Source organism: Balaenoptera acutorostrata, chromosome 8 (genome assembly GCF_949987535.1).
Source record: "Balaenoptera acutorostrata chromosome 8, mBalAcu1.1, whole genome shotgun sequence".
Taxonomy (NCBI): domain Eukaryota; kingdom Metazoa; phylum Chordata; class Mammalia; order Artiodactyla; family Balaenopteridae; genus Balaenoptera; species Balaenoptera acutorostrata.
In genome coordinates, this window is record NC_080071.1 from 73,955,789 (window position 1) to 73,983,614 (window position 27,826).

General features: G+C 52.5%; 1 protein-coding gene and 1 long non-coding RNA gene across 2 annotated transcripts in view; one reads left to right on the forward strand and one right to left on the reverse strand.

Moving 5' to 3' along the window:
- Positions 1-5,807: 5,807 nt before the first annotated feature.
- IGFBP5 (insulin like growth factor binding protein 5) lies at positions 5,808-27,618 on the reverse strand. Its single transcript, XM_007187889.2, has 5 exons — positions 27,600-27,618; positions 26,532-26,887; positions 12,139-12,368; positions 11,729-11,848; positions 5,808-10,515 (listed from the first exon to the last, which is right to left on the reverse strand). Exons 2-5 carry the CDS (start codon positions 26,863-26,865, stop codon positions 10,384-10,386), a joined length of 816 nt encoding a protein of 271 aa, XP_007187951.1. The 5' UTR covers positions 26,866-26,887; positions 27,600-27,618; the 3' UTR covers positions 5,808-10,383.
- Positions 27,170-27,826, forward strand: part of LOC130708692 (uncharacterized) — a 104,766-nt gene continuing 104,109 nt past the window's right edge. Inside the window, exon 1 of the long non-coding RNA XR_009009046.1 lies at positions 27,170-27,361. This is a non-coding gene — a long non-coding RNA (uncharacterized LOC130708692). The remainder of the gene's footprint in view (positions 27,362-27,826) is intronic.

The window sequence follows — 27,826 nt, forward strand, 5'->3', positions numbered from 1 at the left end:
CCTTCCCTCCAGCTTTGGCTGGACTCGCGGGGAAGTGGGACAGGCACGGTCTCGGTTTTCCATTCATAACACAGCAATGAGGTGGATGGGGCAGGAAGAGGGGCTCTGGAAACTCAGTCCTGAATCCAGGTGGAAGCCTCCACTGCAGCCCTAGGAGTCTGGACTCCCAGCTGAGGCTCTGGCCACCTTCCTGCCCTTGGGTGGGCCCTGGGGGAGGAAGGGTGGAGCCCGTGTCTCTCTCTCACATTCAGATGACACTGCAGAGGAAGAAAGGGAGCAGGGAAACAGTGGAATTGGGGTCCTCTGGCTCCTGAAGTCAAGGAGAGCTCCCTTGCCCAGGGGGAGACATCTACTCAGCCCCCAAGGAAAAGGAGTGGGGCTGTTGTGACCTCTGAGAATCCAGGCCTGCTCGCCGATGGGCCCGAGGAGCTGTCTGGCCCCAGAATAGCACGTGTTGACCAATGCCGAGGGACTAGGGAACCAGGCATAGAAGTGGGCCCTATTTCTGAAGCACGATTCTGTGTGAGAGCTCTGCTCGTTTGGTTCTGTTGGCCCCTTCAGCCCTGGCCAATTCCAGGGGGCTCCTCACTTTGCGGGGGGCCATGGGGGAAGGAGTGCTCAGTGCTTTCAGACCCGCTGTCCACACATGGCCCCATTGGCCCCATCTTTCACGGTGCCACCCCCTCTTCTGTGGCATCTGACCCCTTCCTGCCATGGAGGAGGGGACCGGAGGCAGCTTCGCCTGATCCACCTCCCTCCTGACCGTCCATTTAGCATCTCAGGAGAGGCAGAGGGATACCTGGGGCCCGGACCAGGGGTGAGATGAGTTTCACTCCTTGAAGAAGGAAAGCAGGTCCCCCAAAGCAGACATCGCCATTCAGAGTATCTAGGCTGGGCCAGTAGCTAGTGGCTGGCCGCTCCGGAAGTGCATTAATTCAGTTAATCATCATGAATCCACAAATGAGGTGCTATTATTAGCTCCACTTCACAGATGCGGAAATGGTCCCTGGAAGTGCCCGACCTCCATCGCCCAGGGCTGGGGCCCCTAACTCCAGAGTGGGGATACTGCTCAACCCTGAGTTACACTGCCCCCTGTGGGCGGAAGCAGGGCGGATGCTCGGGGAGAGCCTGGAGGGCTTTGGGCGCTGGTTGGATCTGCAGCCTGTGGGTCACCAGTCCCTACACGAATTTTCTTTCATCTACTGATGGGTGTTCCCACCACCCCTCTCCCATCCCCTCAGCTGTAGTCGGCAGCCGGTGGCTGCTGTCCTGGGTGGGGCAGCCGTGCTGGCTTTCCCAGCAAGGGCAGTGATTTTCAACTTGGCTAACGTTTGAATTGACTGGGGCACTAAAAAAAATTTTCACGCCGACATTGATGCCCCACCATCAGGAATTCTGATCTGATTGGTCTGGAGTGGACTGCAGGCGTTTTTTCTCTCTCTCTCTCTCTTTTTTTTTTTTAACATTAATTGCTTGATTAAGGTTCTAGTGCAAAGCCAAGGAGTAAGGCAATGAATACTGAAGTCAGAACACCTGGGTTTGAATTCGGTCCCTTACTATTCCATTGCCCTGGATCTACGTTACTCGCCTTCTCTGAGCCTCAGTTTTCCTCATCTATTTAATGGGGATGGTTTCAGCCTCAACAGGGTTGATATCTAATATCACCCAATTGATAACAGGGTGGTTATTAATGTGAGACAATAGGTGTGAATGTGCTTTGAGAACTACAGGAGTGTACCAAATGAAAGGGGTTATTATCATGGGGCCACTGCTGGGGTCAGCCCTCATGCCAGCCCCCATGCCCCAAGGTTGCTAACTCACTTGGGTCCTTTCTGTAATATTTTTGCAGCGTGCTCCTGAGGATGCCACAGTCTCCCTGCCCATTTCCATGTCACTTGCCTGCAGCCTCCTTGTACTCTAAACCCTCTGAAGAGGTGGATTTTACGGGTATGTGAGCAGCACTTCTGCTGCGGCTCTAGCTACAGGAACCGCACTGACTGATGTATACTGTGACCTAGAAACCTTTTCTGAGGGAAAGCTTAATTGCATCCATGTGGGATGATGGTTGGCTGGGCAGGGATCTTGAAGATGTCAAGCTGATTGCTCACCTTCTGGAACTGTTTAAATTTTAGTTCAGGACGGGCAGTTGACAAACACTGCGGCTATACTGCCACTGTGTGGCAGCATGGGAAACTGAGTTTACACTGTATCAAAACGTCATTTGCTTAAGAGGTGGTCCCAGGAGTCCAGAATGAGTCAACTGGGGATGCTTGTTGAACTTGCGAACCATGGGATCTATCCTAGGTTGCCTATTCTTATGCCCTCCGAACGTGGAGAATCACCGCTGTGGCGACTGCATTTGTCAGATGTGTCTGGAGTACTAGCTACATGTGATGGGATAGTTGAGAGCATGGGCTTGGAGGTAAGGCAGTCTTGGAACAGAATTTGGAGGCTGCTACTTATGTGACTTTGGACACATTTCTAACCTCTGAACCTCATTTGTTTTCATCCTTAAATGTTGAGATAATTTCTCTCTCAAAGAATTGCTTTGAGAATATAAACTCATTTCTGTCGTATAATAAGTGCTGCCTACAGGCAGTTAGTACTGTATCCTGGGCTCAGTGTTAGGGTTTTAGGATATGAAGGTGAAAAAGATTATGGTCCCTGTCCTGAAGGGGCTGACATTCTAGTAGAGGGAAGCAGCCATATAACGGAGGTATGCCTGGTGCAATTAGGAGGAACAATTGTCTCAGGAGGCGTGTAAGGACAGAGCTATAAGTAGGAAATAGGAATTTGGGGAAAGGCGTGGTGTGTGTGTGTGTGTGTGTGTGTGTGTACGCATGTGTGGTGGGGTTCAGACAGAGGGACCAGCATGAGCTACACAGTGAACGTGGAGACCTGCCGATGGTTGAGGTTGCCTATGGTATGGGAGGTGCAGGGCGAGGAAGGCCCACCAGGAAGGACCTTGGGTGTCTTGATGAAGGATTTTAGACTGAACGCTCTCAAGAGTCAAGGAAGGAATTTAGGCAGAGGATGACATGACTGGATCTGTGTTTTAGAAAGTGAACTCTGCGATGTCTAGCATGGAGGACACGGGTGGGGATGGAAGGTCCCGGCAGGAAGAAACTGTGGTGATCCAGGTGAGAAGTGAGCGTGGTCTGAACCGGGCAGAGCAGGTGGTGAGAACGGTCAGATCGGAGAGCTGTCAATGAGGTAGCTTATTCCTGAGATTTGGGGACTTATTAGACGTTGGGGGTAAAGGAGGGCTGGGTTTGGCAATTGGGTAGATGCCATTCTCTGAGAGAGCAAAGGGAGGAGAGAGATGGAGAGGAGGAGGAGAGGGGAGATGAAGAGGGGAGAGTATAAGAGGGAAGATGAGTTCAAATTTTGTTTGTGGTTTTGAACTGGTGCTTTTAAGGTATAAAGTGAAATAAGACAGGTGAAGTACCTGAGCTTACAGTACGAGTTCAGTTTTGGACACGTTGAACTTGAGTTGTCTGGGGGACTTTGAGTGGAGAAGATATACTCGACTTTCCCCTCATCCCGACATCCAGTTAATGAACAATTCCCATCAGCTCTAAACACAAGGTACTTTTCCTATCCATCCCCTTCTCTCCCTCTCCTCTGTTGCCTAAACAGCAGGAGAGGGGATGGTTGATGGGGGAGATGGGGAGCAGCGGGCAGGGAGAGAGAAGGAAGGGGACTGTCCCTTGGAAACAGAGGAGGACTGATGGGGGAGGTGGGAGAGAACATGAGAGAGGTTGACTCCATAGGGGTTGAGAGGAGAAGATAGGACGTCCTCAGAGGCGGGTCTTGGTTTTCTCTGATAGCGAGAAGGCAGGATGAGGAGTGTGAGAGTGCGTTGGGGAATGTGGGAGGTTCCCCAGGCAGGATTTGGAGGTTGGCGATTCTGTGGTGGTGTCAGCCCACACGATGCTGGGACTTTCTCCAGCAGGGCTCAGGGGGCTGTGCAGGAGTGACAAGGGGAGGTTTATCCAGGGCCGAGGGGCTGCAGGGCAGGTGACACCCAGACAAGTAGATGCTAACAGTGGAACCATGGGCTCCAGGATCCCCGGGGAAGAGCCGGGGAGGGTTGATGAATCGAACAGCAGAATAGGGGAGACCAAAGGCTCTCGTTCTCCACTGAGTAAAACGCTGACATTGCAGCGCCCTCACTCCATTTCTCTCACTGGAATAGCTGACTGTGCTTGGAATGGGAGAGGGGGATCTTCAGATTTTCCATGCGGAACCCTTGAGGGTACCCAGGCTCAGAGAGGGGCTTCAGTGGATGGAGGTGAGACCATGGAGTTGAGAGTGTTTCTAAGAGTGTGGCCTTGGACCAGCTGCCAAAGCTGGGGGTGAGGGTGGGACACAGCAGACCCCAGGCCCCAGCCCAATCCTACCGGCTCACAAGGCCCCCGGGTGAACATGTGGTCAGCAACGTGCTATGGGTCCCGATGATGAACTGTACAGGGAGGCGTGGCACCAGGAGCACAGCAGCCCGGATCCAGATCCCAAATGATGTGGGTAGCTGAGCGGGATGTCCGGAGGTGAGGGCTGTAGGAGTAGGGGGCATGGTGGAGTGGGCCCGGGGGTGGCATGGGCCCTGAAGGGGGAGCAAGTCTGAGAGGAATCCTGGCCCACTCCCACCCCGCACCACCCCCTACCCCCCCGCCCGCCCCGGCAGTACGTGGATGAGCAGCTGCCAATGGAGAGGCCAGGAGACAGTCCCGGGGCAGGTGATGCCATGTGGCCTGACCTGGGCCGCACGGCCTTCCTGCACGCTGCTCTTCCTGTCCCTGCCCAACACAACTCATCAGCACCCCTGTCCAGGAAAGTGAGGAAGGCCGGTCCCTCTCTGGCCTCCCAGCGCAGCTGTCACACCCTCCATCTCTGCCATCACTGCCGGGCTGTGGCTGAACGGCTGCACGTCTGCAAAGCTGTGCACGGGCCCAGTGGTCTCAGGGAAGAGAGCTTCAGTGATGCTTCCGAAGGACATGCCCAATGACAGGCCAGCCCCTTGCCAGGCAGGGACACTCCCAATGTCTCTGCTTGACATGTGACTCGGACGGGGCAGGGCACCGGGGGGTCCGGGTCGGGCAGAGTGGAGATGCCCCCAACTCCGTCCCCCTGCTGTGCCCATGGACGGAAGCCCTTGTTGGGGGTGGTCAGGGGGATGCATGAAGGGCAGTGCCCTGCTGTGGGCTCACAGATAAAGAGGGGACATGGAGATGAGGAGAAGGGGCCGGAGGAAGGAAGGGCGGATGGTAGGACAGTGTAGGAATTGCGGTCCTTATGCCGCTGGACGATTGAAATCAGAGTTACTAGCCATTTCATAACTTTCCTCTTCAGCGGGCAGAAATGGCAACGGGGTGCTGGGCAGGAGCAGGAGGTAGGATTCACCTCTGCCAGAGGTTCCCAGGAGTTAAGAGCTTGAGAGGAACATTCTAGCAATGCCTTCCTTAAAGTCCTCTCTGAGGAGAAGAGACCCATCATTTGCTTAGGAGTTGATTAAGATCACTTTCTTTAGCAGCAGGAGCTGAGATTAGATGGTAAAAACGATAATAGTCCTAGTGATAACAGCTGCTGGAGCTGCAGGACCACCCTCCCTCCTAAGCGCCTTGTGTAGTGAACTCACTGAAAGGGTTTTGGAGAGATGGAGAAGGGAGCACCTGGGTTTGGGTCTGGGGGCCCCTCTGGAGGGAGCAGGCCCTGGTTTTGCCTCCACCTGGTCCTCTCTCCTTCCCTCTGTCCTCTTTCTCCCTTCGCCTGCCTTCCCTGGACCCTCGGAGGAAGCTGACGCAGGCTAACTGAATGCATAACTTTATTAAATAAATGCTTTGTCACGACAAAAGACAAAGATCAAGGAGTAACATAAATTATAAGTTGAATAAATAGTATACAGCAATCTTCACTTTTTTAATAAAACGTGAGATCCTCAGGTTTTTTGTTTTGTTTTTTTTGTTTTTTTCATTTTTTATTTCCTTACTTACAAAACACGAAACAGGAGGCGAGCTCTTCCACATTCAGGTGATTTTTTTCCCCCCGCTTTTTCTTTTTTTTTTTTTCCACAAACAGGTTTTGTTTGTTGGTTTATTTTTTTCATCCTTTTCACCAGTAAAGATTATGAGCATTTATTAAAAAAAAAAAGTTGAAAACAAAAAAAGAGGAGAGAATAGCGCTATGGTATGTATGTATGTCAAATTATAAAGAACTACAGTAATATGTGCTGTGGTTATTGCTGTCTAAGAAACAAACAAACCGGTAGGCAACTCGGAATCTGAAGGAATCTTGTCTGACAACTGTCTATCCGTGTGGGCTACTGTGTGATGCTGGTGGTGGACGGTCCGGGACTCAGGCTGGTGGCCGAGGACCAGAGAGGTGGGGTGAACGGGTGCAGGGCGGCTGACCCCCCTCACCTCCCCTTTCTCCCATCCAAAAAAAGTTAAAGAGAGGAGGCCAGAGTCTGTGGAAATGGCTAAACTATATACTCCATTAGAAAACCAAGAAAGTATGTTTAAAAAGATACCAAAAGCCTATGAGAAAAAAAAAAAAGTAGAGAATAGTGCAAAATAAGTCTTGCACTTTAGTGGTTTTAAAAATAAAGACAGTACAACGCCCAGGTTGTTGGTTGGTAACCTCCGTTCCCTTGGCCCACTACCTCTCAAAATAGAGCCTCCTTTCTCTTGGAAGCCAAATCTGTCCTCTCCGAGACCAGAGGGTTGCTTCTCCTTGCCCCACTCCTCTCTGCAATTCCCATCTGAGCTGGTGCCCTCTTGGGGGCTGAGCGGGTGGAGGGGGTCACTGCCCCACCTGGAGGGGGGCTTGGCAGTTGCTTGGTAGCCCTGTGGCTGCTGACGAGCTGGGCAGTGGGAGAGTGGTGGTCCAGGCCCGCTTCCCCAGAGGAGGTTGGCCCTGCTGGGTTACCATGGAGACCACAGAGGTGGTGATGGGAAAATGGGTGAGGGGACAAGGGGTGGGACCACACAGGGCCTCCCATCCTCCCCCGTGTGGGGGGCTAAATGTCTCCAGGCCTGTCTGTCCAGGTCTGGCTGTCTGAGAAACTTTCGAGTCTCTTCCGTCCCAGATGCCCTGCTTTGCCCAGGTGCGTGGGGCAGCTCTAGGGGCAGGGAGAATCAGTCCTGGCTAGGCCTCCCTAAGTGACCTGGCAGCAGAGGGGGACACAGGTCTTCACTGCCAGAGCGAGGCATGAGTCAAAGGGGGATGGGGAGAGACCTCCTGTTGGCGCAGTGGGCCAACATTTAGACTTGAGGCCATAGAAAACCTGTAGCCTAAGGCCTCTGGGTGAGCAGACAGTGGCCAACAGGCAGCCTGGGGTCAAGAAGGTCCCTGCTCCGGGACTTCACAGCTGGCAGCTCACCACACCTGCCTTCCCGCCACCTCGCCCAGGGGAGGGCTCACCTTCCTCAGTGACTCCCTCCCCACGGGCTCCCACCCTGGGCTCAGGCCAGACCTCCCTCTATCTGAAGGTCCAACATCCTCTAGGGAGTGGCCAGCTGACCAGAATCCCCTTCCCGTCCCCCCTGCAAGCACTAGAGAGAGACTCACAGGTTTGGGTTAGTCGGCATGAGCTTTGGAGGCCTGAAGAGATGGGTGGCGTTAAAGCAGGTCCTAATCCCCCACCTTATGGCTGATGGCAAAGAGCCCATGGAAGGAGCAGAGGCTCCTTCAAAGTCCAGTAAACAGCGGGAGGAAAAAACAGCCCCTCTCAGTAACCAGGAACCAGATCCAGGCCTTGGGGGGTGGGGAGAGGTCTGCAAATCCCTGGTCAGTCTTTTCTTAGGGGGAATGACCCCCCAGTATCCACTCAGCAGATCTCAGGTAGACGACTGATCAAGATCCAAAGAGAGAATGGGCGGAAAGAACAGTGAAGTGGGAAAGGCTGACAATACTGGCCTAAGACGTTGAAATGTGAATCGGGGGTTTGGGGACAGTTGCGCAGAGAGATGGGGCACGCAGGTCAAGGAAGTCCTCACGGCCGCCATCCCCATCAGGCCCTTTGTCCTACGAAGATCGACTGCCTCTTCCATCCCAGCCAACCGTTCTGTCCGGGGGAGCAGGAGACAACCCCCCAAGTTCCAGAGCTTCAGGCTTTCCACTAGCTGAAACGTTTTTGCTCCTTAGCCGTCCCTCTTCACCGTCCCCAAGTTAGATGCTGGTGTGGTCTCCACGGTGTCATGTCATCAGGAAAGAGTGGAGAAAGCTGCGTTCACAGCGAGAAAGGGTCTCCTTTGCCATGTCCAAGCCCCTTCTCCTGGCCGGCAATCTCCATCCTCAGAGGGCAGCCCCAGGGCCACCCATTTGTTGGGGGGAGTCCGTGGGGGATGGGATTTTTCTTGGTTCAGAATCTGGCTGCCAAATGACAGCACCCCCAAAACACACACTCCCCGCTTGTCCTGGGCCTTTCTGCCATCTTCCACCCCAGGACGGAAGCCAGAACTGGCCAGAGTGGATGAAGAGCTTGAAACCCTCTCTGGCCTCAGTCCCCTATTGCAGGGTGAAGGTGGGCAGGTGAGCACACAGGCTTGTCCCTTCCAAACTACGGCTGGTCTCTACCGATCCTTGTTCCTGCCCAGCCGCTACAGTCTAGAACCCATCGAAAGTTACCCACCTTCCCCGGCTCCAAGGCCTGGATTAAGCACATTTCTCTCTTACAACCTGTTCCCCCATCTTCCTCTCTCCTTCCCCTTACATTCCAGAGGGATTATCAGGTGGGGACCCAGGGAAGTGTTTCTTGGCTTTGTTCCCTTTTCTGTCGCTTCGCTCCAAAGCTAGAATGGGACAGTCAGCCCCCTGTCTCTCCAGCTCTCTGCCCCTCACTTCATCTACTCTGGCCTGAACAATCACTTTTACTGTTTCCCCATATTTAAACCTTTCACTTCCATCTCCCTCTTTGCCGTCTCTCATTTCAGTCTCTCTCCTGCTCTGCCAGCATGAAGGCTGAAAGAGGCTTTCCAAAGGCAGGCTCTGTCCAGATGGAACAAAAAGGCTGGGCAGGACCAGGGGGTCAAACTTGGACCTGTTGGGTTCATTGGGTGTGGGAGTCCAGAGACAGTGACTTCCCAAGGGTCTAAAGGTGAATGGGATGTCCTGGGGAGCTTGGTGGGTGCACCTCTGGGTGTGCTCATCCACCTGGCTTGGTGGTACATGAACACACACACACGGGAAATCACGAAAAAAATCCAACACTGCGTCCCACAAAGGGTTGAGTTTGCCGCTGCTCATGGGAGGCAGGCATTATGGGTTGTATTACAAGAAGATGGGTTTTCTTGGTTTTCCCAAAATAAGGACGCTCTTCAATGCCCCCAGAGGAACTACTTGGAAAAGTTAATGCAAACCTTTGACAGAAAGGAAGGAAGAAAGAAAAAAATAAAGAAAATAGATTTATATGCCTATATATGACTATACGGAGCCTTGTAGATAAATACAAGCCCACTTTTTTTTTTTTTTCAGCCTATCCTCCCCCACAAAGGCTGTGCTAGCTGCGAATTGGATGCAATGAAGGGCTGAAACTACAGGCTTCATTCAGCGCGTAGTTTTAGCCGCCCTGGAAGAACCCATCTTCCCACTATTGGGGTGTGGATTGATTTCTCAAAGTCTGCAGGGGGAGTGAAATATGCACACATACTTCATACTCATGGATCCACTTAGGAACACCTACCTATCTAATATCACTCAGTTATGAATTTGCTTTGTGTTGAGAGGAATGGAATGCATTTTAGGTTTTGTAAATTTGAGGGAGAGAGAACACAGTGTCGGGGTGGGAGGAGAGGAAGGACTGGTCGAGCCGTGCAAGCTGCTGGCTGCAGGGGGAGATTGATCCAGGAGAGGCACTGACGCCTGTTGTCTTTTCCTTTCTCCCCCTGTGACCCATCCAAACTGGGCAAATTCCAAGTGTGTCATCGAAGGCCACACCTGGGGCTGCACCTGCTCCTGCCCAAACGGCTCCCCACCTCGGGCCAGGGCTGGACATAAAGGTGGCTGCTTCCGGCCCACGCTCTGCTTTTCCTTCTCGTGACTACACATCTTCCCCTCTCTCACACACATCTGCTTCCCTCCCTTTTCTTTCTCTTGTTCTTCCTCTCTTGCCCTCCCTGTTCATTCAACTTGCCTCAAAAAGAAAACCTTTTTTAAAGGGGGGGGGGGGTCTCCTTAGCTTTGTGCATCTCCGTTGTTGCCGTTTTCAAAGTTGAGACCTTGCCAGAGATTCCGAGGTCCTCAGTTTCTTCAAATAGATAGATATATGTATTTTCTTCCCTTAAATGAGATGAAATGAGTGGCGTCCTGGGGTGGAGGGAGGCGCTGGCTGGAGTCGGGGCTGGGGGGTGGGATGGGGTGAGGGAAAGATGGGGAGAGGACGCGTCACTCAACATTGCTGCTGTCGAAGGTGTGGCACTGAAAGTCCCCGTCCACATACTCCATGCCTGGCAGCTTCATCCCGTACTTGTCCACGCACCAGCAGATGCCACGTTTGCGGCCACGGGAAGGCTTGCACTGGGGTGGGAGAGTGACAGGCAGTGAGGATGGCTGTACCCTGACGCTCTGCTCCTGCCTGGCCCTTCATCCTCCCTGCCTCAACACAGATCCTCACCCCCGGAGAGTTGAGGGAGCTGTACCCAACCTTGGGGGCTCTGGTGTTCACACTGCATGGGCGGACGGGGGAAAAGTGCTGATTTAGGCAGTCTGCCCTTGGCTAGCTCCTACGACTTTGTTTTATGTCACCCATTCAGGGTCCTCCAACTTGGTATTTTCCAGAGAATGATATAACTTGATAATGATCATGATGATGAAAATGATGATAAATTAAATTGTTAAATAATAGTAATAATAGGAGGCATCACTTGTATAGCTGTATCACATACAAGACACCGCTTAACACTTACTATATTGTAGGTACTGTTCTAAGTACTTTATAAAGATTAGTCCATTATTCCTCATAATCATGTGAGAATAATAGGTACAATTATTCTCCTTCTTACATGAGAAACTGGAGGCAGAGACATTAACTAACTGGGGTAAGAGGACACAGCTAGTAAACAGGAGAGCCAAGCACTGACCCAACGCTGTCTGGTTCTTGACTCCTAACTTAGAGGAGGGGTTCCCTCATGAGAGTCATCTGGGGGGGCATTTGTTAGAAATGCAAATTCTCAGAGTCTGCCCGACACCTACTCTCAGAAACTCTGGAGTGGGACCAGCAATCAGTGTTTTAACAAGACCTCAGGGTGATACTGATGCCCCAGGAAGTCTGAGATCACTACCCTAAGGTAATGTGTACTCCTTAACGGGCTCAGATGACTGCTTAACCAGCAGTAGGCTTGCCCAAAGGGTAGCCTGGCTGTGAATGGGACACTAAATGATTTCAAGTGGTATGTGGTTAAAACATGTTTTAGAGTCATATATATGTATATATTTACATCATATATATTACAGGCATATTTACATGTGCCTATCAGAAAATAACACATCCCACGTGTGATGTGACGCAGTGATAGAAAGTTTCCTTTTTAGATGAATTCATGTACGTAAGGTGAATCATTAAAACGTCAGTAGATGATAGTGTAGGAGGGAATGGGGACAATCACGATTGTGATGGGTGCAAGGATTTTGGAGGTTTGGGACAAAGTGTTGTTAATGACAGAAATCCAGGCATTTAGAGGTGCAGGTTTCTGGCAAGTGCCCTGAACTTGGGGCTTGGCACGGGGCGTACCTGCTTTCTCTTGTAGAATCCTTTGCGGTCACAGTTGGGCAGGTACACGGCGCGGGGCACCATGCGCGGGCTGGCTTTGAGCTCCTGAAGGGAAGCCTCCATGTGCCTGCGGCAGGGACCCTGTGTGCGGACAGGAGGGGTGAGAGGCGTGGCAGGACCCGCGGGAACCCCCAGGACGTGCAGAAAGCGTGGCTGGGGTATAGGGGGCGTGGTAAAGGGTCTGTACGGAGAGTCACCACCTTTTGTTCCGAATAGTGGCCCCCCAAGGTTTCCCTCCGCCTCACCTGCCGCGCCCCCTGGGCATACACATTGCTGCCACGCACGCTCATTTAGACGCGGGTAAGGTCGAAAGGCGGAGGCTGCGGGGTGTGGATGCAGAGGGGGATGGGGAGAGGATCCTTGAGACTCACCTGCTCAGATTCCTGTCTCATCTCAGGTGCAGAGATGACCCGGGGGTGGGCGGTGTTCTCGGCTCCCCCCACGAACTTGGACTGGGTCAGCTTCTTTCTGCGGTCCTTCTTCACGGCCTCGGCCTTCAGCTCGGAGATGCGGGTGTGCTTGGGTCGGAAGATCTTGGGCGAGTAGGTCTCCTCCGCCATCTCGGAGGTGGTCGGCTCCTCGTGCTCGCGGGAGTCTCGTTCTGCAGGGAGAAGGGGGCGGAGGATAAGCCTGTGAGGGCTGAGGCCCAACCGTGCAGAGCCCAAGGCTCGCAGGATCGGGGTGAGGAAACGCGTTCTCTGCCCTCCTGGAATCGTCCAAACTGGGGAAAGCAGGGAAATGAGAACCAGGGCACGAGTCAACACTCGTGCTAAGTGGTGGGAAATCTAGGGCGACTTCATGGAGTAGGAGAGTGTTAGAAAAGTCAAGCTGACACAGGAGGGGAAGTCGGACAGGAGGGAGAGGATAGTCTGGGGACAGGGAGGGCGAGGGCTGTGGGAAGGGGCTTGCTTGCTGGGGGGCTGGCTAAGTAGATGGGGTGGTGGCCGGAGGTGGGGCTACGATGTAAGAACACAATCTGAAGATCTAGGCTGTCAGGGGGAAATAGGCGATGGCCAGAAAGTGGACAAGAGGCCAAGTCCATCCTTTTGGTGTTTTCGGAACTGCTGGAGTTGAGATATATCTGGACCCGGGAAACCAAGGGCAGGAGCGTCCTGGGGTGTCTGGACTGTCAGGGTGGTGGGGGCCACCACGAGGAACAGGAGGAGGGGATGCGGGAGAGCCAGAAATGTGGGGTCTGGAGGGGATCAGTGCCGGCGCCTGGGGGGCACATGGAAGCCCGGGGCCTTGCTTCCTGCTCAGAGCTGGCTCTGCGCCCTGGGAGGCTGGGACATAACTCAGCTCCAGGCCAAGAGAGGCAGACTGCTGGCTGCGGGTGGAGCGGTTATATATAGCAGTGACTTGGTGACAGTCTATATTTAGCTGACTTATGACCTTTAAAGAACTAGGACTTTGTTCATTTATTTGTTGATCTGTTAATTCCACCCCCCCCCTCCCCCCAGCCTTTTCTTGGTTCACAGATTTCCATGAAATTCTCATGTCACAGGCACCCTCCTCTGGGTCCCTCCTCTCAGATCCCTGATCCCACCAGCCTAGACAGACCCAGGGCAGGAGGTCTTCGATTGCTTTTCCCAGGTGGGCAGAGCGTGGGCAGGATGCCCAGGGTGAGAGCAGGTGTAGGGCAGGGTGGGTGCGGGCAGGGAACCCTGTCTTCACTGCCCTCTTTTCTTTTCAAATTCTAGAAAAAGAAAATAGGGCTTGGAGGTGACCCTGAATAACTCAAATAGACTGAAGAAAAATCCTATTGTCCACCCTGGGCTACCCAGGAGCCGAGATGGCAAGGCATGGGTTGGGAAATAGAAGGAGAGGAATCTGGAGGTGGGGACGAGGAGAGGTGCAGGGAGGGAGCAGTTCTGTGAGAAGACACTGTTTGGTGTCCCCGGGGCAGGAAATTTCAGCCAAGGGGAAGTTCCAGGTGTGTGTTAAGAGAGGTATTTGGAGGCCTGGCCTAACCTGGTCAGGATGGCAGGTGGTAGGAAGCACCCAAGCACCTGTTTGTCTCTGGGCTCGGGATTTGTCAGATTTAATCAAATAGGTATCCAGTCTTTAAGGCCCTGGCAGGGAAGTTCCCCACCCTAAAGAAGCCTCCAGAGGTTTGCAGTGTTCTGAGTGGTGAGCTGATTTGGGTATTTATCCACAGGAGAGGAAGGGAAGTAGTTTCTGGAGAAGAAGGTGTGAGAAAGCAAATGACAAAGCAGTGGGCAGGCTCTCCCTGAACAAAGTCCCAGGGTCCCTGTGCCCTTCTGGCCTTTCACTCCCTCTTCCCACCATGTCCTACCCTGTGTTCTGACTCTATCAAAACCCACTGGGATGATAAATCAACAAGGTGATGCACCTGGCAGGTGGAATGGAGGCTTCTTGAGATTAGCTAACAGTGATATTTTTGGCATAAACCAACTTTTCCTGGTTGTGGGATTAGCTAGGATGGGGGTGGGATGCAGGGCGGAGCAAGCTGTTTTGGGGGACTCTGTGCAAAGTGAAAGATTAGGGCTCTGTTATCTAGTAATTCAGGCCCAAAGCTGAGGCCCAGGTCTTGAGGGAGGGGGTGAGGAGAGGAAAAGCGAACCACTGCCCGGTCACATCTTACTGAGTGACTTGACACTTCACTCAGAATCTCTGGGCATCCCCAAGCGTTCTGATCCCCACTTGAGCAGTGGGGGAGGGGAGAGGGCAAGAGATGGTTGCCACTGAAAGGCTGGGAGCATTCTGGGTGTGCATGGCCACACGCCTTCCCCGATCAAGATTGTAACCAGATGAAGGGAGGGGAGGAGGGCGAGAGGGCTGGGTGTGGGATGCATGGAGGAAGGATGAGCATCTCCTTTGGGGGCTGCTCTGGCCTGGCCCAGAGGGCCAGCAGACTGTCCTCAGGGGCACCTGTGGATCTGGGCTCTTCACCGGGAGAGGTCCCCGGAGCTGCTTACTCCCAGTGGCTGGCTGGTCCAGCTCCCCGAATCCCTCCAATAGACCATCCCTGTGTCCACAAGTACACGCACCCATCCCGGTGGTGCTCTTTCTGGCTCTTAAAGATATCTGGGGTGGGAGTGCCACCCATCTTCTTCTGGTCACCTGTTTTGGGGGCCCCCTGTCCCTTTGGTCAGAGGGTGTGATCCTCCAGATGCCGTTTCACCTTCTCTCACGGAGCTTCTCTCTCTGGCTTTGGTGGTCGTGGAAGTACATTGGCTAATGCCCACCCTCCCCCAGCATCAGCAGCCCTTCTCAAGACTCTTCATATTTTAGGATCTTTGAGAAGTGCTCTGGCTGCCCTTAACCTCGAGTCACCCTTCCTGGGAGGAGGATAGGGCAGTTAACAATGGTTCAAGAAACTTTGGGGCAATTTACTTTGACCTCTCTTGGTCTTTTGTCCAAAAATGTTAGCTTTGAGACTAAGCAAGGATGATACTGGGGAATGACATGTAGATTCCTGTGCCTTCTTTAAGGAACTCAAAGGACTTTTGCAAACCCTCTGTCCTTCCCCGGGCCTCACCAAGGCCGGGTTCCTGAGGGCATACCCTCCCCAGTTTGCAGTCTCTTTGGCTGTTTCTGAAGGGCAGGCTTAAAGTTTTGATGTGCCTCCCGGGTTTCGGTGCCACTTAACCCCATGGGACCTATTACTTAGGCAGCGGGAGAGTCGAGTATCAAAGATACTAATCAGGGTCTTGTGGTCACCTGTAGGCTCCAGAGAGACAGCGGAAACTTGGAGCGGAGCCAGGGCAGAGCCATGAAGATTAAAGGGCTGGAAAGTAAGACTGGAGCTGGGATGTCAGAGCCAACTAGCCCTACTCAGCTGCTTTGTAGCTGAGTCATAAATAGGCTTGCAATTTTGGAAGGGTTTAAGTTTTAGATAAACCAAGCAGGCACAAGTAGACTGGCAGCTCCTGAGCTGTTTCATCCAAAGAAAATGGAGCAAGTTTGCGGAAGGGATTTAGGTGGGATATAAGGGAGGACTTCCTGGTGAAGTTGCCCTGCACGTGAATAGCAATCTAGGGAACTTAGCAATGCAGTAGGTTCTGGAACCCAGTCGACCAGCATGTCAATACCTCCATACGGCCGGTAGGTGGCGGAGGAGACCGATGGCCGCAGAACATGTCCGTGGCGCTTCCTTGTAGGGACTGTAAACAATTTTAAAATCTGGAATTTGTGTGCCTCCCTCTCCTACTTCTCTGACAACCACCCCAATCCTCCCCTCTTTGTGTGTCTGCAGCATGCATGGAAAGAGTCAGGGAGATGGATATGCACGGACTGAGAAGGACCCACCGGGGGCCAGGGTGGAGAAGGCAGGTGTGGGGCGGGGGCAATGCTATCAGTGTGTAACCCCCTGCTGTTTCTTTAATCTGCACCTGAAACACGGTCAGGGAAAGAAGGGAAACAGATCTAGGACCTCCCTTCCTATCTCTAGATGTCATTTTGAAAGGATTCTGCAGAGAGTGGGCAAGGGAATGTTCACTACTGTTCCCTCCTCTGGGAAGCTGTTGAGGCAGGGCCCTTTAACTCCATGATCTATCCAACGACTAAGGAAGCAAGGGTTCTCATATTGTCCCGATATTTATCTTTGGATAACTATCTGATTCTCTGCTCTGTTCTGCCCCCAGTCCTGCCACCCGGGCTCTCTGATGGTCCCAGCCCCTGCCGTGTTAGGGTGGGCAACTCAGTTTCTCCTTCATTCATAAGGCGCTGCACATTCACACGGATGCAGCAACATCCGCTGAGGCACTCCCCAGGGCAACACGAAAACCTGCTTGAGGACTGTGCCATCCTCATGTCCCAGTGAACCTTTTTTTTTTTTTCGGCCACGCCATGAAGCTTGTGGGATCTTAGTTCCCCAACCAGGGATTGAACCAGGGCCCCAGCAGTGAAAGTGCCGAGTCTTAACCACTGGACCACCAGGGAATTCCCCCAGTGAACCTTGAGTGTGTCTGGGTGCAGGCCCAGCCAGTGTGGACCCAGAGGCATCCCAGGGTGGGCACTGCTCCTCACGGCACAAGTGCCAATGCATGCTCCCTCCCCAAGCCCCACCACTGTCTCCAACCCGCCCTCTCACTGTAGTTCTCCTGCAGGGGCAGGATGCTTTAGCGGCAGGACCAGGCACTTGCTCTTAAGAAGCCTTCTCATCCCACCTGCTCCCCGAGCCCAGCGATGAGGCAGGTCCAGCTGGGGACCTTCTGCTTCCTGCAATCGAACCTTCCACCCTAGGGCTCTTAGTCCTACCTTGGCACCATTAACAGCCCGGGCCCAGCCTGGTGGTTGTTTCCCACACTATCTTGACCTCATAATCAAACTTAGAGAAAATGGGTGGGCCAGATATTGTGACTTTGCCTACAGAAATTGAAGAAGCTGAGGTGTAGTTGGAATTCGCAGCTCCGGAAGGGTGTGGGGCTTTGCCAGGCCACTTGGACCTGGGACCAGTCTCTTTTCCTAGCCAGAAGACAAGAGGGGTTCACCCAGAATCTCTCTACAAGGAATGAAAAGTGGAGCTGGGTTTCCACTGCCTCTCATTCTAGCTCCCTCTGTGGAATTCAAACAGTAAACTTCTTAAGGGGAGAACTTTGTCATTTATCTTGGTCTCTCCAGCATATGGTCTTCAAGAAATAATCTTTAAATGGAGAGACGCGTGAATCTGCTCACGAGACAGAGCGCAGGGGGTCTAGGAGCAGTTCTGTAATGCCAGCTGCGGCATGTTAGAGCTCAGTGGATACCCTGAGGGGTCATGTCACCCATGCACCTGCCTTTAAACACAGGAACTGCTGCAGAGGGAACAAGGCGGCAGGGAGGTGAGCCTCACAGGAGCAGGAAGAAGTAGGGTCCCCTGGATTTACTGGGCTTCTTTGATCTAAGACTGTGCTGTCCAATACAGTTGAAATGAATAAATATTAAATCAAATTACAAACTCAGCTTCTCAGTTGCTCCAACCACATTTCTGGTGCTCAATAGCCACATGTGGCCAGTGGCTACTGTGTTGGACAGCGCAGATTGACGACACTTCCATCACTGCAGAAAATTCCCCTGGGCAGCCCGTCCGAGGGCACTGATCCGTGCCTGGGTATGGCTGGATTCTCCGTGCCTCCTCTCCACTTGGCCTTGTCTCCTAGCCAACCTGCAGCCTCCTGCTCTTTGCTACACATAAGGCTTCTGCGAAAATGCTGGATCAGCTGCTCACTGTTTAAAAAAATGTGAGACATGTCTCAGTCTCCTGAAGTTTGACCATTTCCCAGCTGCAGATGCCAAGAGACTCAATTACACTGTGTGTGCCTTTGCATAAAGAAAAAGGGGACGGGGCGGTAGGGAGGGCCGCAGAGCCTTCCAGGGGAGCTGCACCGTCCCCGCTCCTACCCGTAACATCCCTGACCAGTGCCTGCCTTGCCCCAGTCTCTCTTGGAAAACTCTGTTTTCTTTTCCTCTGTGGTTAGTAACAGACATGCATGTTCTGCGCTCTTCTTCACCTGAGTTATGGGCTGAAAAGGGAAGGAGCACTGATTTCCCAAGAGGAAAAGAAACCCAAACGACTGTCATCCTAAGGAACCAGTTGCAAGAAGGGAAGAGTTGCAGAAAGACACTGGAGGGGAGTCTTGCTGACCTGGGGTACATGGCAGAGGCGGGGAGCAGATTCAGAGAGTTAGTGACTGGCCAGTGAGAGCAACAGGCTTAGCCGCCTGAGCTCCTTTACAGCCCCCCGCCATTTCAGGCCAGGAAAACCAACGTGGGTATGTAACATCTCTATCCTGAGCAGAGAAATAAAGACACCTAGAGCAAAGCAAAGAAACAGAGTCAGGAGCCGGACTACCAGCCCTTGACCTTCAGTCACCCTTCTTGGGAGGAAGATGGGGCTGCTAACAGTGGTTCAATAAATCCTGGTGCAGGTGTACTTTGACCTCTCTTAGTTGCTTCCTCTCCTCTCCTTGCCTTAGTTTTCTCATCTGAGTTATGGCGAGGATGACAACAGCCCCTTCTCCATAGGGTTGTGAGGATTCTATGAGCTGCTACGTGCTAATGAACTCTCAGCGTAGGTCTCTGCCTTTGTAGGTCTCTTTTGCCTCCCACCTCCCTTGTTCCCATCATCAACTAAAACTCTGGTTGCTGTGATATGTGGCTGACAGGTGTCTACCTGTAGATCACAAGATCTCAGGCGCCTTGGACTGAAGAAAGGTCTGCTGGGAAGTGATGGATCTACCTTCGTCTCTGGGGAGTCTGATTGCTAACCTCAGGTGAGAGGGGCTTTGCCCAAGCACTTCTGAGAACTGGTTCCCACTTAGAGAACTCAGCCTGGGAGTTTGTCCTTTGTCTAATCCCATTCCTTCATGCTGCATTAAGGCACTAGGTCTTTTCCCCTAAAGATGGAGAGAGAAAGGTGACCCACCACCTTTCTGCAGTGTAGATATGGCAGGTGTCAAGTTGGCGGCACTTCCCCAGAATGAAAGGCTGGGGTCCCACTCACACATCCTCCACCGTAAAGGAAGGATCCTCCTCATTTTTTCCCCCTGGGCACAAACTAGGATTCAGGGCCATGACTCTGGCACACATTTCTTGATCCCTGGGCGGCAGCTGGTGATAAATTTACACATAAGAGATACACACTTATGCACAACTCCCAAGATGAGTATCTCCAGCCATCCAGTATCTCTCTAGACTTGGGGAAGGTAGAGCATGCTCAGTAGAAACGTCTCTATCTCGTCTCTATATACACCCCAAACCAGAAGGTAATGGAGGGGTGAGGTGGGGAGCAGCCTTTGAATGGGGGAAGGGGAGATGAAGAGAGGGAGGAAGTGAGGGACCATTTCTCTGACCTGGCCACACTCCCACTGGTGACTCATCACGGCCCATTCAGAACAGCACAATTAAGTAGCCAAATTCCCTGAAAAGTCCTATATGACCAGAAGGGGGCGGCAGGGAGCAGATAGTTTGAACACTTTTTTTTTTTCCCCTCCCAACCCTGGTCCCCCTAAGAAGAGAGACTTGCTAGGGGTCAAACAAGGGAGTCTGTCCTGTTTGGCAATTAAAGCTCAGACTCTTTTCCTTTTTGACTTTTTCGGGGCAGGAGGAGAGTAGAGACAGTAGTTCCCTTCTCAGGTGTGGGAGGGGCTTGCTGGTGGCCTCTGCCCTGTCCAGTTCGGTGGCCACTAGCTATATGTGGCTTTTGGCACTTGAAATGTGGCTAGTGGGACTGAATTTTAAGATTGATTTCATTTAAATTAATTTAAATTTAAAAATATCCTTGGTTATTGGAAAACTTTTGAGTATATTTAGGGCAACTCAGGTATATGAATCTACTTTTTCAACTGTAAATCTTATGAAAACTAAAAATACAGATCAAGTATTTCCAATGAAAATTTGGTGTTTGAATTGAGATGTGCTGTAAATGTAAAATACACTTCAGATTTCAAAGACTTAATATGAAAGAACGTAAAATATCTCATTATAATTGCTTATTTTGAGTATATGTGGAAATTATAATATTTTGGGTATGTTGAGTTAAAACATACAGTTAAAATTAATTTCACCTGTTTCTTTTTACCTTTTTTTTTTAAAAAAAATGACTCTTAGAAAGTTTGAAATTACATATGTATGTGGCTTGTATATTTCAATTGGACAGTGCTGTTCTAAAGGGTCTGGAATGAGAGCCATCTTCACTGAGGTGACAGGGAGACGGGGGAGCAGCATGCCCAGGACAGCTGTAATGGTACAATCTACACAGTTCGGGATAATAGGGGCCCATGTAAAACATCTCTGCAAACCAGCAGAGGTCATATGAGGCTAGGTTCTGAGTGCAAATTCAATCTGGGTTTTGCTTCAGGATTTGGTAAGAGAAGGGCTGATCTCTGATGGTTTAGGTGAGGGATCAAAAATAAGATAACCTATTTATTTTAAAACACCCCCCCAGGGCTCACCTGGTGGTCTAAGCCAGGGGTCCCCAGTCCCCAGGCCGCAGACCGATATTGGTCCGTGGCCTGTTAGGAACCGGGTCGCACAGCAGGAGGTGAGCAGTGAGCAAGCAAAGCTTCATCTGCTTCTCCCTATCACTGACATTACTGCCTGGACCATTCCCCCTCACCCCTGCTTCCGGTCTGTAGAAAAATTGTCTTCCACGAAACTGGTCCCTGGTGCCAGAAAGGTTGGGGACCGCTGGTCTAACCTATTGGGAAGACAGCCTTATCTTATCTGCCTCCTTCTTAAGAAACCCCCAAAGGAGGAGCTGCCCCAGCATCCAGGATGTATGAGGATGGCTCTCAGCAATTCCTCAAGTCAACATGAGGCCCCCAGCTGTAATCTGGAGGGCTTCCTCTCCTCTCTTTCTGAAAGAGCTCCCACATACCTGACTATGTTCAAAAAGCCGGTGACCTTCTCTTTCTCTTCCTTATCAACTTTTGTGGCATTTGGTTTTCTCTCTTTTCTTCTGATGCACAAATCCCCCGATCACTCCCTCACCCTCATCCCACCCCACCCGAGCTCAGATCTCATCATCTTACTGCCCCGCTCCATGCAAGCCCGTGCTGGTGGAGGCTGGTTCCATGGGAAGCCGGCCACTTCCGTGCCGTGGGCTCCTTAGAGACTGTGGACCGCTGCCTAGCCAAGGTGCAGCGAGGGCCTGCCTGCTTGCCTGCCCGCATCAGGACAGCTCCCTGTCATTCAGGAAATGAGGTTTGGCACATGGACCTGAAGTCTGGGCTGAACACACTACCCTCCTTGCCCCCATCCCAAACCACTGGCTTAAGCCAGCCTTGCTTGCAAGACTGTGCAGAAAAAGGGACGGAATGGGGAGGGATTGAAAATAAAGGGGTACTGCCTTCTCCACTTTGGGGCCACTTCACTTCTTCCCCTCAAATGGAGCACTCCCAGCTCTGAGCTCTTATTTCATCTTCACAACCCGCCCCCCCAGCTCCCCCAGCCCTCCCCGCCCCCCCCCCCCCCCCCCACCGCCAAGCTACGGGACGACAGCCTCGGGTGATATTTGCCAAAGACCTCACTGCAGGTTAGACCCGACTCAGGCCAGAGCCCTAGTGACTTAAGGAAGAAAGCCAGGGAGAGCGGAACGGAGGCCTAGGCTCAACAGGATTCTAAGGCTGAGTTCTAGCCCTGGCTCTGCCTCTAACCCTGCACCTAATTCTGGGCTAGTGACTTGCACTTTGGGCCTCAGCGTCGTCATCTGTAAAATGAGGGCCTTGACTGCTATGATGCCATGATCACTGCGGGTTCCTTCCAGCTGTAGCATTCTTTGGCCAACACCCAGACAATTCCTGGAGAGACTCTCGGACCTAGCTAAGCTGAGTGGCCAGGCAGGAAAGGCCACTTTGCCTGTCATAGAGATTTCCAGTCACTTCTCTGGATTTATATTTAAGAAGGAAAGAAAAAAAGAAATCATGGCAAGAATTGGAGCTTGAAACAAGAATGGGGATTCTGTGGATATGGGGAGAGGGGACCAGAAGCTTAGAACTGGCTTTTTTTGTTTATTTGCTTATTTCTTCCTGCAGATATGTAATCAATCTTATTGTTTTGGAAAACATATGTCCAGATTACACTTGAAGGATGGTCTCTGGGGATTGCAACTTTTGGACCTACCATAGTAAAAATGCAAAACAAAATCTCAACCAAAACTCCACCAAACAGCCTCCGCCCTCTTCACTTCTGCTTCCAGTGGGACCTCTTTGGTACCTGGTCTGTTTACGGTGTTCTTCCAGTTTCTTGAGGCAATAGACCTGGAGTGTGGTGGTCCCTTCTCCAAAATTTTATTTTCCATACATTAAATAACTCAGTTTCAAAGACACTGCTCAGGTACAAAGTAAAAACTTTAGATAACAAAAATCACCTTCTTTTCCTGTTAGCACCTTCCCCCTCACCGCCCCCCCCCCCACTCCCCATTAAGGGGACCAGGGTTTCTGCTGGGATTCCTGCTCCCATGCCCTTTGCTGTAACCCTCATGGTGACCTCTGGCTCCTAGGTCAGCCTGGCCCTCCCTCTGCAGCTGCAAGCCCACCTGCCTGCTCAAATCCAATCCCAGCCCCAGGACCAACGCACAGCTGCTCCAAGTTAAAACTCAAGCCCTCAGGGGAAGGCCTTGGAGTTGGGGGATGGAGAAGGGGGTGGGATGGGAGGGAGGAATAAGAAAGGGGTCAGGGTGGAGGTGGGGAGGGTAGGGGGAGAAGTGGAAAGAAAATGAGCTCTCACTGTGGCCAACTGTGCTTGCTCTTCCAGTCTGAGCTGACAAAGCAGAAAGAGGGGGAAGGGAGGGGAGGGGGAAGGCAAGAAAAGTCAAGTTAAAAGCACCCTCTCTTGTCTTCCCAGCTCCCATTTTGGTTGGCTCAGGGCACAGCCAGCCTCTCAAAGACTTGTTTCAAAGGGAGGGGATACGGGTGGGAAAGGAATCTGTCTCCTTCAGTTTTCCATGATGTTGTTCAACCCAGACAAAAATTTGGCCAATAAACCTAACCCTGGAACTTGATTTCAACATGGCATTTGGACCAGGCTGGGAATGGAAGCCAGGGTGATGGAGGGCCAAACCCCTCAAAGAAGCAAAGGCTGAATTCATTTTTATTTAGGTAATTTTTCTTTCTTTCCCAGAAGCATATTTTCTTTTCTTCCTCTCTTATTTCTAAATGACAGAACTGAAACCCAGAACCCACTTCTCCCTGTATCCCAAACTTAATGTCTCACAGGCACAAGAGAGATCTTCCAGACCCGGGCAAGTATGTGCGCCAGTAAAGCCACAAGGCTCCTTCTCCAAACAATGCCCAGAGCAAAGCTCGATCCTTCCTTGACTCGACCCAGCTCACCCATATTTATTGAGCTTGGTCCAATAAATAACTCCTGTCTCCCGCCTCCCTCTAGCCCTCACACACTGCCCTCTGTTTCTATATCTATCTTTGCCTCTGAACTGGCCAGAATAAAATGCAGGGCCCGGAGCGCTCCCAGCACCAAGCTCGCGGGCGGACTCCCTCTCCCGTTGCTCAGCAACGCGCCCAGCAAAACACCAGTCCCCTCCCGCCCTCCGCTCTTCCTCCCAGAAGCTTTGGCTGCCTGCCATCTCGCTCTCCTCAGCTCCCCATTTCTGATTCTAGAAATGCACTTTTTTTTGTTGTTTTGGTTGGAAAAAGACCCTAAATCTATATCTCTCTCTATATGTATATTTTTTGATATATGTGAATATGTATAGTATCATCTATGTCTGTATCTAAATCTGGGGCAAATCCAAGTGCGCACTGCTGGTATCGGTAGGGAGGAGTGGTGGTGGAGTGTCGGGGGGGGCAGTAATTTTGGCTAAAGGAGTTGACACTCTCCTCCCTCTTTCTGTTCGCTGAGCTCTCTTTAAGTACCGTCGCTGCACCATCTCCAACTTTTGGGGGACCCACCCAGTGGTTTTCGAGATGAAAAGCTCTAGCCAGGAGAGCCCACCCCCATCCCATCTGTCCGGGAGGAAGGCGTCAACTCCGGCCACCGGTCAAGGGCAGCCATCCAGCGAGTACAGTGGGTTAGGCACCTGCTTTAGGCGGGTGGGGTCCTCCAGAGGGATTGGGATGGGGATGGGGGAGGGGAGGAAGGCTGCTCCGTGTTGGTCCAGAGGCACCTTGAAGGTGGGGGCTGAGGAAGGGTCTGCAGAAAAGTCTAAAAAGCATCTTGCTTGGGACAAAAGCGTGTGTGTGTGTGTGTGTGTGTGTGTGTGTGTGTGTGTGTGTGTGTGTTGGGTTGAACTGGAAAGCTGGATGCGCCCATTTGCTCTCCCAGCAACTGCGCGCTCGGGCACCCTCCACACCAACCACATCACACCAACCACACGGTTGGGCAAATAAAAATGGGGCCAGAATGCGGCTGAGCGATACCTTGCATGCTTTCGATGTGACCGGATTGTTACCCAGAGCGCTCGCTTCCAAGCCAGGAAATCGATTCATACTCCCCCCCGCCCCCCGCCCCCCCCCCCACCCCCGTGCTAAGCTTTTCCAAATCCACATCCCACAAGATGAAGGCGAGGGGGACCGCCTTTGAAAAGTGGCTCTTAATAAAAATAACTTCACAAACCGGCCTCTGGGGCCTCCGGGGCCTGCACGCTGCTCTCTCTCCCTTTTTGCAGGCTGCAATCTGGAGAAAGACTACCTCTTGCAAAGCTGGAGGCACGGCCTCCGGCGACAGGCAAAACCTGCAGGGCTTGTGGGCATCCGGGTCGAACCCAGGAAAGGTCTCCTGCCTCTTCTCAAGCGCCAACGCACTCCTTTCCTACATGACAGTGTCTGTAGTTTGCAGTTAAGAAAACTCATGTTGGGGTGCTCGTAATGGAAGGGGATAGGAGGGAAGAAGAGCATTGTCCCAGTAATAAAATACCACACAGAATAAACATTATTTAGCCAAGTCTGAACCCCTTTGGGAGAAGACCGATAACGACGTCTCAGAACCCAGACTTTTGTGTAGAGTTCATTACACTCTTGCTAAAAATGTAAGATCAAGTAACTTTCCAAAAGGAAACCCAGTCTAAGGGGCGCAGAACTGTTCTGATTGAACAAGTAGCTCTGTCAACCTTTTAAACCCTAGACTCCTGGCACTGAGACTTTGGGGGCGGGGCAACCCGGAGGCGGGGCTACTTGGAGGCGGAGGGGAGGCTCCGGGAGCGTGGCTTTTCCGTCTCCGCCCCCTTGATTTTGCATTCTGCGTTTCCAGGGCCCCTCTTCCATTTACACCACGCCCACTTGTGATCTGGTTTGAGAGCTTGAGGGGCAGCGCGGGAGAGTGGGCGATTAGCACTGGCGGGGAAGCTGGGATGTCTGAATTTCATGTCTCTTCTGGCTTCCCAACCCTGTATCCACCTTTCTTCCTAGGTAAAATCTGAATTGGGGCACGGGAAAAGGAGTTAGATTCGGGGACAAACACCAGCCCTGGAACACCAAACCCTTCCTTCTTATCCCTTTCCATCACTCCCGCCCTCCCCCACTTACCCCCTCCCCACCTTCCCGCCGCCTCTGAGCTTGGCTAAAGTAATCTTTCCCTTCCAGGGAGGAAAAACGGTATTTTGCATTTCAGTATGTTGTATAATTGACCACAGTCAATCCGATCAAGTCAAGAGCAATGGGTGTGCACGTGGGAGGGGCATCGAAGTCCCCACCCAAAAGGCATTAGCTACCAAGGGTGCGTGCGTGTGTTATGTGTGCATGTGAGTGTGCGTGTGTGTCTGGTGGGGTAGGAGAATAGAAACGTCAAGGAGGGACTGGGGGGTGGGGTAGGGGGCTGGGAAGGACAAAGGTGGAATTACCACAGAAGACCGGTGACGCCTCTCTCTTTCCAGGTCCCCAGTTAAAGCAATATTTTAACAAAAGACATTATTTTTTTTTCAAGTTCAGGAAAACAACAACAACAACAACAACAAACCCACCCCACAACATATTGGGTAGATGGGGGTGGTGGAGAGGGAGTTAATAATGTAAGGTGTACATTTTCGGACTGGAGATTGAGTACCTGGGGATTTGGACCTAGAGACTGAATAGGATCTTAGAGTCAGTGTTTAGTCGAGGGGGGAGGGGTGGGGTGGAGGAGGTGTGGGTAGGAGCGAGGAGAAGGAGCGAAAACAGGGAGAGCCTCGGCTAGACCGTAACCCCGGGTAGCAGGATGGGCCAGGGTTCCAATTCTGAGGGGCAAGGACCCTCCCTGCCCTCCTCCCGGGCTGCACCCAGGCTCTAAGCCGCTTGCTGGGCAGAGCGCGCCGGGCCAGCCTGCGCAGTGTCCCCCGTGTCCCCCGCCCGTGCGCCGCGTAGCTGGCTGGCACACTGAGCGCGCTCACCGATCTTGGCTTGCTCGCGGTAGCTCTTTTCGTTGAGGCAAACCCCGCGGCCGTGCAGCAGGGCATGCAGCGGCTTCTCCTCGTCCTGCCGGGGGAGGCAGCGCAGCCCCTGGGCGCAGCGCTCAGTATAGACGCCGCACGACTGCCCCTCGGCCAGGGCGCAGGTCATGCAGCAGCCGCAGCCCGGCTCCTTGACCAGCTCACAGCCCAGGGGGCTGGGGGGGCACATGGAGAGGGCTTTCTCGTCGCAGGGCTCACAGTGCACGAAGGAGCCCAGGCCCTGGGCCGGTCCCGCACAGGCGGCCAGAAGCAGGAGGACCGCGGTGAGCACCATCTTCTCCGAGTCTCCCCTTTACCTGGGGCGGGGCAGGAGCGCGAGAATGAAGGGAGAAGGGGGCCAAGAGGGCGCGCGGAGAATTGTTTTTTCTTTTTAAAATTTCTGGCAGGTAGAGCAGGTGGCCTCCCCCAGACAATTGCAAAATGTAGGGAGCGATGGAGGGCTGGGGCGCCTGCAAGCAAGTCTCAGCTGCAAAGATTACGGACTTGCAACAGGTAGGGGAAAAAAGAGCAGCGCCAGGTGCACGCAGAGGGATCGGAGGCCGGAGAAACAACCCCTCCCCAAGCCTGACCTGGTCAGAATTGCGGGGCGGGGGCCAAAAATTGTTCACCCCAAAACCACCACCGGAATAATGAGCTCGGAGGCTGTGGAGGAGGGGGTGCGGGGGGAGAAAAATAGATTCGTCTTAAAAATTTTTTGTTTAAAATCTCAAAGTACACCCGGCTCCTTTCTAACCCTCAGCTGCCAGCGGCGCGCGGCTGCCCCGGAACAGGTAAGAGGCGGCGGCTGCAGCCGCGAGGGTGGGGAGAAAATGTGGAAATCGAGGAAAAAAAAAAAAAAAAAAAAAGACCAAATCCAAGCCCCTAACACCTCTTTTCTCCCACTCTGCCAGCACCTCTTCGAAATTCGCAGGTTCTGCGTGAAGCCCGAAGCAGGGTGCAAACGGAGGAGGGGGTAATGAAAAGGAGGGAAAAAAAGAAAAGAAAAAAAAAAGAGGAAAAAACCCACACCGCTTTGCAGCTCTTTCCTAGCTCTTTTTCCCCGGGCAGAAGTTTCCAAAGAGACTACGGGCTCCGGTCGAGCAGGCGCTTTTAAATAGACGGCCCCTGGCTGCCAGCCAGTTTGTAGCTGCAATTTGAGCTCCCCAACACCCAACCCAGGCAAGGATGCCAAGGAGTACAAACTCACACGGGGTGGGGGTGGGGAGAGGCCTTCTAGACACACGGGGGCTCCCCTT